This window comes from Coturnix japonica, chromosome 5 (assembly GCF_054131305.1).
Source record: "Coturnix japonica strain WE chromosome 5, WE-NBRP24, whole genome shotgun sequence".
Classification (NCBI taxonomy): domain Eukaryota; kingdom Metazoa; phylum Chordata; class Aves; order Galliformes; family Phasianidae; genus Coturnix; species Coturnix japonica.
In genome coordinates, this window is record NC_140667.1 from 15,750,024 (window position 1) to 15,767,849 (window position 17,826).

The window sequence follows — 17,826 nt, forward strand, 5'->3', positions numbered from 1 at the left end:
ATAAATATATAAATCTAAATGAATATATAAATAAAAAGTGAATTTGGGTACAGATTACTGTGGTAATCATGTCAGCAAAACATAAGACCCTGATTTTACGATAGTAATATGTTTGGGCATATTGGGAAAGGAATTGTGTGGGTACTGTAAACACTGTTTTTGTTTTGATGAACCTCACTCAACCTGAATGAGCCAATACATGATTGTCTGTAGTTGAAAACGCAGCCCAGAGAGTTATCTACTAAGGTCTAATTAACTTGGATTACAAATAGTTGTGGATCTATGACAACTTAACAACCTAGTAGAGGTACTAGCATTAGCTTGAAGAAACTGCAACTGGGGTTGATGGTGTGAACTAAAATAGAAGAGCCAATTCAGTTTTAAAGTACATATGGTTTTGTTTTGAAGGTGTATTCTGCAGTAGTCTAATATTCTTTGCTGCTTGCAATTTTCAAGTTAAAATTTCTTCAAAAATTTATTCAAACGCTTTCTAGGACCTCAGGTTTTAGACATAGCTGTGGTCTGACCAGATACTGGCAGTGAAATGAAAATAATGTGAATGACATAGTATTTGATTGCGGTGGTTTTAACTGCATCTGGCCTGAAGATGACCCTGACCCAAGGCTGCCCTCATCTGTTCATATCAATTCCTCTAGCACTTCCATGTCTTTATAAGCACTCCCCTACTCAATTTGATAAAAATAAACCTGCTCCAGCGTCACCACCTCCAATGGCACTGTAGAGCCGCTCTATCATAAGGAACAAATCCTGGCCAAGATACTCACTTTTCTTTCATTAGCATTGATTTTCACTCATGTTAATTCCTACTTGGGATTCACCGTATGACCATCCAAACAGTTGTATTTGCATTGCCCTGACGCTGACAGTGCTATGCAGGTATGAAAAAAGAAAAACAGGAGAAAAGGTGGGCATGTTCTAAATCTGGCGTTACAGTCCAGACACAGCATCCTGGCATCAGGTGGATTTGTATGTATGCACTTCATGTTATGTACAGCTGCTCTGTTTAACAGATTAGCAGGCATTCTATCAATTAGCTTTATATGAAGGATGAAAAAAAATTATTAAATGAAAATATTTTGACAATGTGTTCAATGCTTGTAGGATAAAGAAGTGCGAGCGATCTTCCTTAGGCTATTTGCACAACTTTTCCAAGGATACCGGTCATGCCTTCAGCTGATCAGAATTCACGCTGAACCAGTCATTCATTTCCACAAGGTAAAAGCGAAGCAGTTGTTTTTATTTGCTTAGTATTTGTAGTTGTTTCGTTCTTACCATGTGCCTGCCTTTTGTATCAGTGTTTACAAAACTGAAAGTTAAATCTCATATGTTTTTAGTGAGATGAATTGTAGAGACAGTGATAAATATGATGCAAACAACATTAAAATTAATTATAAAGAAACATTTGGGGAATCATCAAGGAATTTTGAAAAGATGTATGTTTTGACAAGGCAATAATTGAAGGTGCCAGTTTTGTTTTCTGTGAGATTTGTAAATGTGTACATCAAAATCCTGTTGCATCACACCTGGTATAAATACAGGTTTAAACAGTAATTAGGTAATCTAGGAAGCTTTAATTAGAAAGTACCTCATGTAACTGAAGTCTACTGAAAATGCATAGTTTGCTTGTACAAACCATAGTTGTTGTATTTTTGATACTGATAAAATACTTGCATTCTTTTCTATCTTTAATGCAGGCTGCCTTTTTGGGCCAGCGAGGCTTGATTGAGAATGACTTTCTAACCAAAGTTCTCAATGGAATGGCATTTGCTGGTTTTGTGTCAGAGAGGGGTCCTCCCTTTAGAGCCTGCGATCTTTTTGATGAGGTGAAAACTGTTGTATTTTTTGTTTATTTCTTCTTTTAATCTGAATTAAAATAAAACGTACTGTAACTTTTCAACCTCTAAAAATTTACGTGCTTCCAAATACTCACTGTTTGTTATATAAAATTTCGCTAGTTTCTGTATTCTCATTTTTTATTACTCATGTGTTTCTAGCTTACTTTTATAACATCATGCCCTGTCCGTATATATGGAATCAAAGATTTTTGTATTATGATGTATAGGTCGTGGTAATACTGTTCTTATTGTCAGGTTTGAAAATGTGTAATGAATTACATGGTTTAGTACAGAATTGAGTAATGTAATTACGTTCTTAGAAACACTGGAGAAGTAATGTGAAATATTACATTAAATACCCAAGAAAATGAACTGGGACAAACATTTTTTTGCTTTTAAAAATCAGTCCCATACTTTTTCTTTGCTGCTTTTTATTTGAATGTGCAGTACAATTAGAGTTTGGTATTAACTGCTTAGCAACGGTTTATTTGAGAAATGTACATTATAGCATTAGAAATGCTGAAGGAATGACTTGAGTATGTAGGATTTTTGTGTTTGGTTAGTCTATAAGATCTGGCAGCAGAAGCTCTATATATAAGTGAAAATATGTCATGTTGTAGAACAAGGTGACTGCAAATTTTTCCCTTTTTTCTTTTTCAGTTTTAATTTAATATTAACATTCCATAATTTAAACAACGAAGAAATTACTTCTAGTTGAATTGTAAATATTTTTCTTTCTTTTTTTTTTTTTTTTTTTTAAGTTGGTAGCCTTTGAAGTTGAAAGAATAAAGGCTGACGAAGGTAATCCACCAAAAATGATAAAGCATGTTAGAGAACTTGCAGAACAGCTCTTCAAAAATGTAAGTTTACTTGACCTACTGCACTTCAGAATTAGTAACATTGAAAATTCAGTTTTCTGAACTTGATCTGGTATCTGAGAACAGAAATGACTGCTTGTGATGGTCATCTGCAGTATAAATATAGACTTTGGAACTTTAAATCCCAACAATTTTGTATGTTAAGGAAGTTCATTATATTAAAACTGATTTATTAAAGTTAATAGTGATTTACCAATGTCCTACTGCTATTTAGCACACAGTTTCCTATATGTATATTCACTAAATGTATTTGAACTGTTATTTTCTCTGGTGCAACCTATCTGTACTGAACAAGTCTCCTATCTTACCTCAGCAGTTTCCCATAAGAAAACCATATATCCAGTTTGGTGTAGTGTATTCTTCCAGCAGATGTGCCCTGCTGTGTAACCCAGGCCTCTAGTTTCTATGTTCAGCAAGTGTTAACTATTTAACATCTTATAGATTGCTTCTCGGGCTCTTTGGGTTTCCTAGAATATTGTGTCCAGTTTCATTCGTTCCTTCCTATCATGCCTTTATGTTGTACAGTGCTTTTCTACATTCCCTTAACATTCCATTAAACAGGGATTTTTATTGTTTACTTGTTTTATTTGGCATCAGCTAATCTTCCTCCTCGTCGTATTTCCTGTCGTTATTCAGACTCAACAGAGCAATATCTGTTTTGCAATCAGTCAACACCTTTATCACCCTATCTTTTTCTGTATCTCACTTCCCCAGAACTATAATTTACAACTGTGCTGCTATAAAAAACACAGAAATTTCTAACTAGTGCTAAATTCTGGGCTGGTTTTTTGCCTTTTGTTTTGTTTTGTTTTGCTTAGTTTTTTTTCCCCCGCATAGTGTCTTGTCTTTGAGCAGGTCTCTGTTTCAGGCTAACACTAATGGAAGATTGATTGACAGTTCTACAGCATTCATGTCCATTAGGTTCATTAAAAAGTTAGTGGGCAATAATCAGGTAAACTAATCTGGTTCTTTTTGGTTAGATGGTGGAGATATGTGGATTCAAATGAGAAGAAGGCATGGCAGAAAAAAAATGAGGAATAGCACACTTAATTTTCAGTAAAATCGAGCTATTTTTTAGAAGGTTGAGTTTGTTTTTGTTGTGTTAATTTGTTTCTTACAGTGCTTGGGGCTACAGTGTTACAAGCATATGATTAATGTTGTAATGTCCTTTAAATATAGAAACATTGTTCCAAATTATAATTGATAGTATGATTCAGAACTACTAGTAATAAAACGGGGAACATCTGTATTTGTTTTCTAGTCTACGTATGTCTGTGAGCCTCCCTCTCTCTATATACATGCCTTTTTGTAATGGAAGAATCCATTGTATATGTACAACTTCTCACTTAAATTATTTCTTAAAAATCAGGGTCAAATCCTGTTCATTTTTATTTGTTCTCATGATAAGATTTATTTATACCATTGCGGTTGACATTGTAGTGCTTCACTACCAGTAAGTCAATGGCTTCAAAAGTCAAATTTTAAATAATAATGCATCTTTAAATAACGTACTTTGGTAAGCAACATTACTTCCAAAAATCATGCTTAGAGTGATCTCATCTTAATCTCACCACATGAAATATTCTAATATTATTCTACAGTTTTAATAGTCATCATATTATAGCTGTACTAGTCTAAATACCTATGAGAAAGAAGGTTTGTTAGGGAGAAATAATGCTTTTATTAGTCTAGCTGGTACAAGTGGAAAGTCTAGACAAGTTTTTGGCATCGACTGCTTCAGTAGTTGAAGACATTAGACCTACATTCCTGATCTGTGTATCATTGCATATGCAAAGCTGGCATTAGCTTTGAGATGTCCAAGATGAAAGTAACTCTTTCTGTATCTTTCCTGTGGAACTCTCTTGTCCATGAAATGGAATGTGAAATAATTATTTTTCCTTTCTGTCGTCTTTCCTCATTTCATATCATCTGTTACCCCCTGTTGATCTTGTGTTCCCTTTCTGAGCCTTGTGTCTCCTGGCATCTGCTGCTGTCATCCCAATAGCTACATTTTTGGCTTGTTGCATTAAACTCTCCGCAAAGAATTTGTACAGCTAAGTAGCTCGTTTGTTTTTCTGCATCTGAGACCAAGTGTATCAGTTTGAGACTGCTTTGTCTCAAACTGACGTATTCAGTCTCTTTGTTGCCTTTGGCTTCTGTAATCGAGAACGTTAGGCTAACTGCAAGTTTTCAGTTTGATTGCAAGGTGCTTGTGCTTCTGTAACAGAAATCTGATTGATTAAATGGCACACTTCGGCAGCTGTATGTAGCCAATTATAAGGAGTAGCATAGAGTAAAACTGAATAAGAGTAAGGTCAAATATGACCAATGACAACCCCTGGTATGTGAATGAAGAGAAGAAAATATATTGTTTGATTTGATTGGTAATACATTGCTTATGACGCAAGGTGTGATACTCTTAATGGTAGTAGAAATCTTGTGTTGTATTTAAATCTCTGGAAAAGGTAGAACCTGAAGCCAGAAAACGGACAAAAAAATCAGAAGATTGTCAGCTATTTGAGGGAAAAAAAAGCATAAAAGCAACCTAAGTTAAACTGTGATTTTCTTTTGCTCTTTTTCTTTTTTGAATTACATTGAATTTTGACAAACATAATTTTATAAAAGCATTTAACAAGATTGGAAATACTGTGTTTAATGTATCAAAGATTACACAAATTTCAAACATGTCATTGGTCATCTGTGTTATTTGGCTTAATCTCTTAGGTACGACAGGTAATAACCGTGTTAAAAATGGTTGACACAGCTAGTAATACAAGTTAAGATTTTTGTCTAACATTTTGCCTTTGCCCTGCAGGAGAATCCCAATCCCCACATAGCATTCCAGAAAGTGCCACGGCCCACAGAGGGCTCCCACTTACGTGTTCACATCCTCCCATTCCCCCGGATCAATGAGTGCCGGGTACAGGAGCTGCTCCAGGAAGGCCTTGCAAGGAGTCAGGGTGCCCCCCCTGCCACTAGGGGTGACAAGAAATGTGTTGTTCCGGCAGGTCCCCCTGTTGGTATGTTTACTTGTTCCCTGACTTCTACTGTTTCTCATGTTCTGAATATATGATCAGCATGGCTGCAGTGTACTGCTACCAAGAAAAAGTACCAAGTGGCTGGAATTTATTCAGTGAAGGGGAACCAAGCTGGTGAAGGGGCTAGAAAACAAAACACATGAGAAAGGGCTGGGATAGCTAGAGTCCTTTAGCCTGGGGAATAGGAGGTGGAGGTTAGACCTTATCTATCATTTTCTACTAATACCAGCACTTCCAGCCAGTCAAGGGAGAAAATTATTCCACTCCACTCTGCACTGGCCTCACCTCAACCAGTCTTTGCAATTTTGGCTGCTGCAATATAAGGATGTAAAGCTATTAGAGAGCCTCCAAAGGTGGAGTACGAAGGTGGTGAAGGGTCTAGAGGGCAAGATGTATGAGATACCTTGGTTTGCTCAACCCAGAGAAGGGGGATGCTGAGGAGAGGGCTTTATTTAAATGTATCTAACTGTCTTCACCTAAATACAAAGAGCAGATGTAAAGAATTTCTCTATTTAGTTTTAATGCTAGAAAAATTCTGTTCGTCATAATCATATTCATCTTAATGTGGATGGTGGATGATGGCATAAAAAAGCATATTCATTAAACATGCAGAATACAGGAAGCTAGTAGAGCCCGTAAAAGTTATTCATGAAGGGATTTAGAATTACAATTAATCATGGAAAGTTTGATGTCTGATCTCTGAGTGTTGTCCTTCTCTACCCTTTTTCTTCAAATAATGTATTGCAGTTGCACGGGAATGCTTGACTGACGAGGCAACATTTCTTCAGAAATTCATTTTGGGATTATAATAGGGCAAACATGATCCAGTAATGTCAAACTATTGCAAAAAAAGACAAACATCTTAGTAGGATGTATAAACAGGAGTACAATCAGTGAACCCCGTGAAGAAATCCTTTCATTGTAGTCAGTATCCATTTTTGGACACTGGAAGATCATCTGCATTTTTGGTTGTGTTGGAGGGAGTCCAGAAGAAGGCAGCAAGAATAACCAGTGGTCCGGAGAATGTGATGTGTGTGGAAAGATGGAGAGTTGTTTAGACTGAAAATCAGAAGACTGAGGGGACACGTAGTAGCAGTCTTCAGTTATGTAAGAGGCTGTTAAAAAGAGGAAGGGAATAATCTGTAGTGATAAGAATTAATACGTGTAATTACAGCACTGAAGTTATTTGTCAGGGAAAACTTGGTAAAGTGAAGATTGTGAGGCATATGAATGGATTTCTTGGGAAGCCACAGAGTCTGTTATCACAGAACTTTGGGAACTTATTAGACAAACAAGAGGAATAACATAAATAGAGTTGATCCTGTCTGGGGACAGTGGGGATGAACTAGATGGCCTCTTGTGACCTGTTTCTCTTTGAGTTTGTGTAAAAAGAGGGTAAACTCCATTTACCTGCCATTACTTTTCACTTTATCTTTAAATCTTATTGTCTTATCTGCTACTTATCTGTTATGTTCTTTAAAAGTGTTTCCGAGTTTCCTTTCTTAATGAGTGTATTTTTGTATCAAAACTTTTTTCAAATGACTTTCACAGCCATACTCCCAACTGTCATCAGTGTCAATGTCCTTGTTTACCAGGAGCTCATTATCTATTTAAAAAAAAAAAAAAAAAAAAAAGCTACCAAAAAACAAACAACAAAAACAGCAACAACAAACTATTCTGCATCTATAGTCTATTTACTAGATTCTAAATAGAGGAAAAGGATGTTAGATCACCCATTCTCATTTTTTTCTTGAAATTCACAGCAGATCACCACATTAAGAAAATAAGCTTTAGATCCCAGCAAATTTGCTTTGGAACGTGTGTGTGTGTGTGTATTTATATATACATACAGACATTTTTTGTATCAATTTCTTTTTATTTACGTATTTCATTAGTATGTTAACTTCTTCTAAAGACTGGAATCTTCTTGTGCCTGTAGAAAACCAACGGAGAACATCTACTGCTTTAGTTAAAAATCAGAGTGCTCTGATGTAAGTAGCATAGGAAAAAAGCCAGATGCTATGTTTCCATCTGTATATGCTTAGTGATAGTATTTGCTTATCAGAATAGAATGGAGGGCATGTTGTTTGTTTTGAAGAACTTTCTGGTATTCTTTGTGACTGTTGCAGAATACATTCATACCTGCTTATTCTTCTCTTTCTATACTAGTTTCCATAATGGAAAAAGGAAGCACAGTTTTCAATAGTGCACAAAGACTGGAAGTTGTTAGGAACTGCATCGCCTTCATTTTTGAAAATAAATTTTTGGAGACTGAAAAGGTAATAAAATAAAATTCTAACTTTCCTAAATAAAACGTTGGCACGAATTATTTTTTGTCGTCTTACATTTCAGACAGTGTTATTTATGTAATTTAAGTGATGAAGTAAATAATAAAATGAACAATCTCAAAGTAATCTTATATGCAGTATGAGGCAAATAAATTTGGAAAATCGAATGTGTAAATTTGCTAACTTATACTACCATTGTGAATAGTATTGTCCACATGATTAATTTTTTTAAAGAATAATTGTGTATTGATCTAACCATGTTTTGTTTACATTGAGGCACGTAAACAGAAGATATATACAAACATGCCACTATTTGTCAGCCACAGTTCTTCCAAAATTTTCAGTCGATTAATTGTGCTGTTTTTAAAAGTCAATAGTTTCATACAACTCAGAGGTCATTATTTCATATCAGGTTTTTTTCAGGTGTTCAAGTTGTTAACATCCTTATTTTTTGACATTAAGATGCCATCCCTTTTTGTAGATTCTGCCTTTAGATTTTAATATTTCTATTCTAGAGCGATCACTCAGATATGTGTTCGAACCTGATTGTGCATCTGAAAATGGCAGTAAAATTGTTTTCAGAAATCTTTGGATTTCTCAGAATAGTTTCATTTGTATATCTGAGAGGTGATGTAAACCAAGAAACTCTGGTTTCCTAAGATAGCCTATCAAAATGCATGTGAAAGAAATCGTAATAAAATGTGTAGCTCTCTTTAAAGAGTTTTGAATGCTTGTGTTGCACAGTAGTTTTTAACCTCATTGTCAGCTTGCGGTCAACTAGAAAATTTCAGCAGTACTTTCATACCCTGCATAGAAATGTTGTCCTTTGATAATAAGCTGCCTTTTGTTGTTTATCTTTTGCTGTCTATTAAAACTACCCTAAAGGGACACAGTTGATAATCACTGAGGTAGCACTTGCTTCATCATTAAGCCGTTGGTATAAATATTTTATTGGCCCTGATTTAGGGTAAACTTCATAACAGTCTTGTGGCTCAGTGCTATGAGTGGTATGCATCTTTTAAAACCATTTGTCATTCGCTGTTTATCAAAAACATTGCTAGCTGACCTTGATATGCGAACTCAAGATATCGCCTGGCTGGTACAGATACAGCATGTGCTTTCATGCATAGTAATCCGTTTCTGATTTCCTGTTCATTCTGTGCCTTTCTATATTCACTTATTTCCATTTAGAGGTGTAGATGAAAGATGCTATTTAATGCATTTGGAAAAAACAAAACAAAACAAAATGATGATGGAAAGTAAAGATTGTACTTATAGTCTGATTTTGCGTGAGTCTGTTACGTGAAAGTTTGATATTCAAGCCTGGAAGTCATTCAGATACTGTATGTACTGTGACTTGATGTTTCTTGATAAAGAATACATGACAATCATAGTTTTGCTATTTCAAGTTATTGAAGTTAGATTTTCTTTCCTTCAGACCTTGCCTGCAGCTTTGAGAGCCCTAAAAGGAAAGGCAGCCCGGCACTGCCTGACACAGGAATTAGGCCTGCATGTTAAACAAAATCGAGCGATACTGGACCATCAGCAGTTTGACTACATAGTACGAATGATGAACTGTGCTTTGCAGGTACTAAGTGGGAATGTTTGGTTCTTTGTCTTTATGTTACTGTGATAAATAAAGTCGTGTGGAGAAGCAAAATAACTGAATTATAGGACCACGTATTACAGTGATGTAGCAGATATTAGGTGAGAGTGATTTAAGATATTTTGTAGTTGGGCAGATAAAGAAGAAAATGCAAAGTATGCAAAATACTTTTTCCATTCTTATTAATTAAGAGAGCATTTAGATTCAATATTAAGTATTGAAAAGATTCGTAGTAGCTTTGCATATTTTTTAATGAACTTTTCTGGGTAGTTTTCAACTATGAGTTTCTAAAATGTATAACACCTCTGCCCAGTTTATCAAAAGGTAAGTTTTTCTTCTTTGTTGTCACAAGTGGAAACATATTTGAAGAAAAACATCTGCTTTTTACCTCCATTATTCATAGTTGTAGCTCTAGTTTTTTTGTGTCATTGTGTCAGAAACTCTCTTTGGTGTTTCGGTTAATCTATTAATTTATTCTACAGATGATTTATTGGTAAGTAAGTTGTAAACTTTTTAGCAGGTAGCTATGAGGATGAAGTATATGTATGACTCCTTTTGATCTTTATTTGGTTCAATGTTCTGATTTAATCATATAATAAATGTACTGTTGCGCCTGCTGTACATTCCAGAGTCATAGATTTTTACTTCAAACCAGAAAACAGAATTTTCTGGATGTACCGCAGATTTTGGTCCTAGTTCTAAAGGGAAAAAAAATAATAAAAAAATCAGATTTTTTAGACAACAGGAAGGAAATACAAATGTCTTTATTTGTCCCATCTTAACAGATGGAAGAAGAAAATACTGAGTTGAGCAAAGTTCCTTTTCTGAGGAAAGAAACACTGACATTAACTTTTTAAAAAGTCAGCAAATGCAGTTTTTCTGTTTGTGAAAAATTAATGTTCACTCCAGAATTATTTTGGTCCTTCTGGGGTCTTCAAATGTTCATGGAAATGAATGTCTGTAAAGACATATTGAAGTAAGGTAGAATGATTGTTATTTTTCTTAATGAATGTAGCAAAATCAAATCATGCAGAGGAAACATATATATATATATAGGTAGATAGATTAAGGAGGCACTGGGTGGGGTTTTTCCCCCTTTTTTTCCTCTCCTTATTTCCTGATAGTATTTTTGTATCTTTGAAACGTAAGATGGAAATTTCCATTTCTCAGTAGTAAGCTTAGCCAATGTGAAAACATCTGAACTCCTGACACTGGGCAGCTAGTTAGTATTCAGTACATCCACTTTAATGACACATGAAATTATTTATTAAGATAAAAGTTTGATTTATAATTTGTCTGTGCACTTTGTTCAGCTGCATTATTTGGAACGATATGTAAATTGTGACATTTTTGGAGCTTCTCTGTATCAGTTCAAGACAAAAATATATTATTAAGAACATAGTTAAGTTTGTCCTTGCTGAAAGAGTCTCAGCAAGTCAGCATTTTGCTGTAGAGGAATGAATTCTGTTAACTGCAGGTCATGAGATCAAGCTCAAACAGTGTCTATTAGAAAAGTACAGAAACTTGATGTTAGAAATGTGAGCATAACTGAAAATACGGTCATGCTTTAGGGGAATGCCAAATTAATGATGATGTAATTTTGGGGTGTTAGATTGCAGTATTGCTTTAAGACCTTACAGAACTATTGGAATTGTCCTTGAATGTCCTGTCGCAGATTTTTCTGTTAATGTTATTGCTTGTTTCCATTAGTTTCTCCAAAAAAGAAACAAATATTGTTATTGCCTAGGAGCATATGGCAGCTAATATGAAAGCTGCGAGGAAGGGAGGACCCAAGGGGTATAGGTGATAGGTTGGACACAGTCCTGGCTGTGGTGGGTTAAGCTGGGATGTGTGTGCTGTACATCCCAGCTCGATGGTTTTCCCTGGGAAAAGAAACTTCCTTGTGAGACAGGAACCCTGATGTTCCTCACCCAGCTAACCTCTGCTACTGATAATGTGAATTGTTAATAATAATGTGTACAGGTTGCTTACTTCTGTAAGTGTCTTTTGAATGTGAATCTGTATGATTGGCATCTATAGAAATCTTTGTCTTACCACATATTACAAAACCAGCAAGACTGCATTCTTACAGTTTATTGCCCATCTCTGCATTGCTGTTCAAGGTTTTCCTCGTTTTTAGTGTCAAGTTTTTTTATGCATGTGTTGCTTTTTTTTTTTCTTTTTTTTTTTTTCCCCCTTATAATTGAATGCACTTGCTTGCTTTACTTGAGTTTGTTAAAATAAAAAACAGATACTTTTTCAGAGCTTCTATATACTCATTTGATTGATGAAAAGTAGTACATTAACACAATGCTGGTAATCCCACCACATATATTGTTAGTTGTTGCTAGTCTTTTTATACCTGGTGTGACATGTCTGCTCCCATAATGCCTGAAAATAGATTAAGAGGAATAAAATATTTATGGCATTTCTTCAAGTTAATAGCTGTTTTATTTCAGTGAAATATATGTTATGCTGTAGTTCCCCAAGTATCTGATCTCTAACCATTTTGCAACTGGGAGGAAGGGAAGAAAAGGGTATTTCTCTGCTTTCTGTAGAGATGACAAAACTTGTGTTTGCCAGATCTCTGGTGTTTGTCAGCATGAGTCTCTAAGTCCAAGTGTGGCATTTTTTTCAACTATTCTTCTTTAGCCTACTTACAGTTTGAAAGTATCAAGCAAGACATTGCTGCAAGTTTTCAATAGACCCATGGTGTATGGAATTGTACAGGACGACTTTAGATTAATTTGCCTTCTTTATCAAGTACAGAGTTGCATGCCAGGCTGTATGGTAGATAGACAGCTTTGCAAACACAGTTAAGATATGATGCAGTGAGTCAGTACTGATGTGTGAAAAAAGTGGTTTACTGTTTTCTGTTTGCGTTTGTGAAGTGCAGACCGTTTACTGCTGCTGAAATGAAATGAAATGAAAGAATTATTTCTGATCATTCATAGTAATATAAAAATAAAAATGACGTGAGGATTCATTTAAGCTCACTCTCTTGGGGTTGAGTAGTCTTTGGCCACGTGCTAAAAACGTTATTTTCATTCCCTGACTAAGAATTCTTCCCCTGAGAAGTCATACATTCCAGCAAGCACTTAAAGCAACCTGTACTACAACAGCGGTTAGTATCTGTGGTAGCAGAAGTTGTTAGATTCTTTTCCATATGTTATATAACTAAATTACTGTTAAAAACCACCTGTGTTAATCTACTGATTGGCAATTTATTCATACAGATAGCAATTTAATGTGAAAAATGTGAAAATATTACTTTAGAAATGGCTTCTGTGGTGTTTGATATCTGCTGTTATGGTTACCTCAGAATTATTTGCAGCTACATGCAGATTTCTATTTTAAGATTTTCATTTTCTCTAATGAAATATTTTTAATTATTTTCATATTTTTAAAAAGGCCGCCAATACTAACTCTTAAGGAGCTAAAAAGGCTATATGTTAGCAGAGGAGTGCTTTTGCTATGTAACTATGCTTTGAGCAATAGGTTTTATTGTTAATGCAGATTAAGAAATAATGGCCAAAACCATGTTGAGGTCAATTTTTCATACTTAGCCATTTTTCTCAGAATTCAGTTTTGCAAATACCATCCAATAACAAGAAAGATTTTATTACTCCTGAGAGAAAATCAACCATGTGTGTGTCATATGATTCAAATTCTTGGCAATATAAAGGTTAAATGAACTAGCATTTCTCATATTTTATGTTGAAAACTACATTGCCAAACATCTTTCTTTGGAGGGTGATAGGAGGTCTTTCTTTCAGCCTTTTATTCCATGGCCTGCCATTTGTTACTGGGTTTGTGTTCCTGGAAGCAGTCACTTTCAGAGATGATGGTTGAACAGCAGCATTATTGTAAAGTATTTTAAAGTATTTCAAAACAAAGAAAACATTTCACAAATTAAAATCCTGGGAGTTTAACAGGGCCATGATTAACTCTATTAATTAATCAGTTCTTAACAACTGGATCTTTTTCGTAGTCATGGGGTTATATAAATCCCGCTGCCCCCAGGTTTGGCGGGAATATCTTTGGGAGCAGGGCATCAAGCTGGGGCTTCTCCTCAGGGAGAGGCCCTGTGCAATGCACACCCACAGAACTGCTCCCACCTTGCAGTTTCTAGTCCTTGCTTCTGGTAAGCTGAAGTAACTCTGACTTTTTTTCAATCTTAGTGTTTCAGTACAAACAGTACACAATGGGAGGGTATTTTTGCTAATAAAAGTATCAGCAGAGATACTTGAGTGCTGGTGCTGCCTGTTGCTGTGGGGTTCTGAACTGGCTGGGATCAGCTGCAATTTTACATGGCATTTCCAAAGCAATGTAAGCATTTTGGGGGAAATATACAGAATACAGGGCATCCCAATGGCAGATGGCTGATCTGTGGCTGTGTTGTGATGCTTTCGGTCGGATCCTACATGGCTTGCAGATAGGTTAATAAAAATGAGACAACCTTTCACACTTCAGTGTTGTGTTGAAACCACATAGCTTCGTGGAGCTTGGTGTGGTATGTTCTGACTGCTCTTAAGTATTCATTACTGTTAATTGCATCCTTGTGGCTGCCGCACATTTCTAATAACTCTGTGTTCTAAATGTTTTTGGTTGTCTTGATGAAAAGCAGACATGTGCATGTATGCTACTCGCTGTTGTAAATAAAATAAGTCTGGGTTAGGAATTGTGTTATACTGCTGTCTAGTGACTCTGGAGCCTGCTCATGAAAGAGATGGAAGGTAAGTGGTTGTTTTTTTGTTTTTTTTTTTGAAAGATGTTTCTTGATGTTTAAAAGGGTAGGCTTTTCACTAGTAAAGCAACTTATGTGAAATCAGTGACTTCTGTTTTCACAAGTTTTCCATTTATGCTTTCCATCTTTTTATTAAATATAAAGTATTTGTATTAAGAATGTTATATACATATATATTGTGTTTTTCAGAACGAGGACATAATTCAGCGTAGATTTGTGTATAATACCATTAAACACATGTACATGCACTTCATCCATATTGTGTCACTTCTTATATACAGTAAGAAAGAAAATGTGATGCAGTATTTATGTTTGGTACCCAATCATTGAGCATACTTCTATGGCATCCCATATGGATATGTGCACGTGGCTTTAGTTCAGTCTTTTATTACTGTAGTGAAGGGCAGGAGTTTTTCTGTCTAACACAGTCTCTCTGTTCTTCCCCACGTCACATTCTTTTTTGGGAATTTTCATCAAAAAGTTGCCAGTCTGCTATAAAATAATCATCTTTTATTTATTTTTCACATGCTGTCATTTCTAAAACAGAACACAAAAATATATTAGAAGTCTTCTAATCATTTGGTTGCTATGATGTTTATATAACCTTTGGTTTAAACAATTGAAATGTTGGCTGCTTGTGTTCAAAAACTGAAGTGTGATGTTGAGATAAATACCATAAAGTACAGCCGAGTTCTGGGCTTTGTCAATATTTTGTGTAAACTTTCACAAATGCATTAATATGACACAAAGCAATGAGCATATGTGGCATTCTAGAATGAATTTTGTTGTTGTTGTTGTTTGTTTGTTTTTTTAAGGAAAAAGTCTTAAGGAATAAATTTCATTACAATAATAGATGTATCTCTACTGTTACATATAAAAAGAAATCTGTGCAAAGTTCTGGAACAACAACAACAAAATTTTAAGCCAGATTTATGACCTATGTGAATTGTTTTTTAAGGTGTACACGAAAGTACCACATAAATAAGCTACAGTGAAGATTAGTAATTCCTTGCTGTAAGCAGATGAGGGGGTGGAAGGAGCAGCTTTAGTATGTACTGAGGCAACAAAGTATCAAAGTATTAAAAAATGACTTCAGGTTATAATCTAAAAGAAACAAACAACCTTGCTCCACTTCCCCCAGTCAAATTCTTCAGGTCTTAACTATAAAATTCCACTTGGGAGCTGGGGATTGGAATTACAGTGACACATTTAACAGTCTAAAATTTGACAGTGTTTGTGAGAGTAGAAATATAATTAATTTCCTATGGAGATTATTTGTCTTTAGACAACAAAAATAACTTACTTTGACATGAATGCAAATTCCTCTGGTCATATAAATGCTGTGAAAAGCCCTTGCTTTGCTGCTAATTGAGAAAATATCAACTCAGAGAATTTGTATGCCTAAATAAGTTGCATAGAATTGTTATATAATATTCTCTGTTCCTTCCAGGTGTATGGAACAGTAGAAAAAGGTTTTTTTACATGGGAGCAAAAAATTTTTTTTTTATTCATAAGAGAACATATGTTAATGTAGGCAAAACCAGTGGACTAAAATAGCCTCTAATGTACTGTTTTTGGGCCAAGCTAAGGATTCTAAGCTATTGATTTCATTGGAATTTATTCCATTTTATTTATGAACTTAAACAAAAAAAAAAAAAAAAACCAAAAAAAAACCAACCCCCCATTTAAAGGAGAATACTTATTTTAATTGACTATTTTGGAACCTTGCCTTTGTCGTTAGGGAATAGCTGAAATAGTAACCATATGTGGTTCTGTTTAAAAGCCACAGACCACAACTACAGTCCTGTTAACACAATTTGTTACTTAGCCTCTGAATTATACGTTTAAGAAAGTCGTAGACTTAGGTCCTAGCTTGATTATGATAGATGGCTATTACCTTCATAATCTCCCATCCGTTTCACCTCAGCCCCTACAGAGCTGATTAGCACGTAAAGCATAGTTTCTGTGAATAAAATTGACAGTAGTCTTGCAGTGTTTTATTTTTCATAACCTCTCAGGCACAGTGGACGAGCAGTGTTGCATGGCTCAAAGACATGAAAACCATAATTACAGAGCATCAAAAGTGGGATGCTGAGATGTATTCAACTTCTTTGATTATCTCTATTTCAGTGAACTTTAAATAAGAGATTCAGGCTGCCGTTTGTATTTTATACACACTCATCGCAAAGAATTGCTTGAGGATAATTTGGTATAATGCAAAGATATGAATTTTACTGATCTTGTGTAACTTCTAGTACCACAATGAAGGCAAAATTTACATGTAAAAACAATAGGCATAAGAATTGATTCACTTAAAATCAGTCAAGGAAAACATAATTGGCTGCTCGTGAAAGCTTGCCTTATGGAAACATGGAAGATCCTACCTGAAGTCTAATCATGGTGCCCTTGGTAGTATTCATTCTTTGCTTTACATCTGGGGGTATCCTTTGCTTTCAGGTAAGAACAGGTGTACTAAAATAAATGAGTATTCTGATTATTCAAAAATTCAATTTCAGTGGCCTATTTGAAATTCATATATTTTGAGGTCACTTTGGAAACTCTGGGAGAACTGCCTGTTCTTCAGTGTGGTTTTCCACAAGAGCTTGGGAAAAATAGTGAGGCACGCAGAAAACGTCTGGGTACAGAAACAAACTTTTCTGATGTCGGATGTCGTTATCCATTCAGGCTTTTATCATTCTCCATTAATACTTCTAAATAGTGTGATTATTTTTATTTTTTTTTGAGGCGACAGTTCTGATTTTTTTTTTTTTTTTTTGGGGGGGGTGCTTTTTGCTATGTCAGATTAAAGTAAATCAAATTCAGTAAATGTACCTAAGTAAACATGTTTTCTAGGTGTATGTTTCTTTCACAACAGTTTTAAAACTTTTTGCTTCACTTATGGATAATATACATTTAAGGGAGCATCAGGAGAAGTAAGGATGCTTGCATAAAGAGGGAGTGAGTATCGTAGGGAGGGAGAATCACATGCTCCCAGTTACTTCTTGGTAAAGGGACTCTTCTGTATTTTACAAAAAATAACCAACCAAACTACAACAAACTGCTTAAAAATCCTACATCTATTCTTACCTGATTTTCAAGATTTGAAAAAAAAAAAAAAAGAATAAATAGAATGAGTAAGTATGTTTCTTAGCTTTCTTGTCAATAAGAGATTGACCTCAGAGGTCCTTGGGGGTAGCTGAAATTCTGGTGGAGCCTGTATTCTCCATGGTAGTAATGAAATGTCATTGGCTACTCAGGCAACAGCCTAATAAGAAAGTAATCATGAACAAATTAGTTTCCGATGAAGTCGTTTTAAGTCATAACCTAAATATGCTCAAAATTCTCCAGTAAAAATTTTCCAGAGAGAAACCTTTCCAAAACTTACTGGGAAGACTCTATACAACACTTGATTA

General features: G+C 35.1%; 1 protein-coding gene across 8 annotated transcripts in view; it reads left to right on the forward strand.

Annotated features, from left to right (window-relative positions):
* Positions 1 to 17,826, forward strand: part of SBF2 (SET binding factor 2) — a 215,801-nt gene that overhangs the window by 126,266 nt on the left and 71,709 nt on the right. For all 8 annotated transcript variants that reach the window (XR_014946454.1, XM_015864003.3, XM_015864005.3 and 5 more), the window contains 6 exons: positions 1,123 to 1,236; positions 1,716 to 1,844; positions 2,618 to 2,716; positions 5,550 to 5,754; positions 7,942 to 8,051; positions 9,499 to 9,648. Coding sequence is in view for 7 of the 8 variants with exons in the window: in XM_015864003.3 (XP_015719489.2) it covers positions 1,123 to 1,236; positions 1,716 to 1,844; positions 2,618 to 2,716; positions 5,550 to 5,754; positions 7,942 to 8,051; positions 9,499 to 9,648 (807 nt within the window). In the remaining variant the exon portion in view is untranslated. The remainder of the gene's footprint in view (positions 1 to 1,122; positions 1,237 to 1,715; positions 1,845 to 2,617; positions 2,717 to 5,549; positions 5,755 to 7,941; positions 8,052 to 9,498; positions 9,649 to 17,826) is intronic.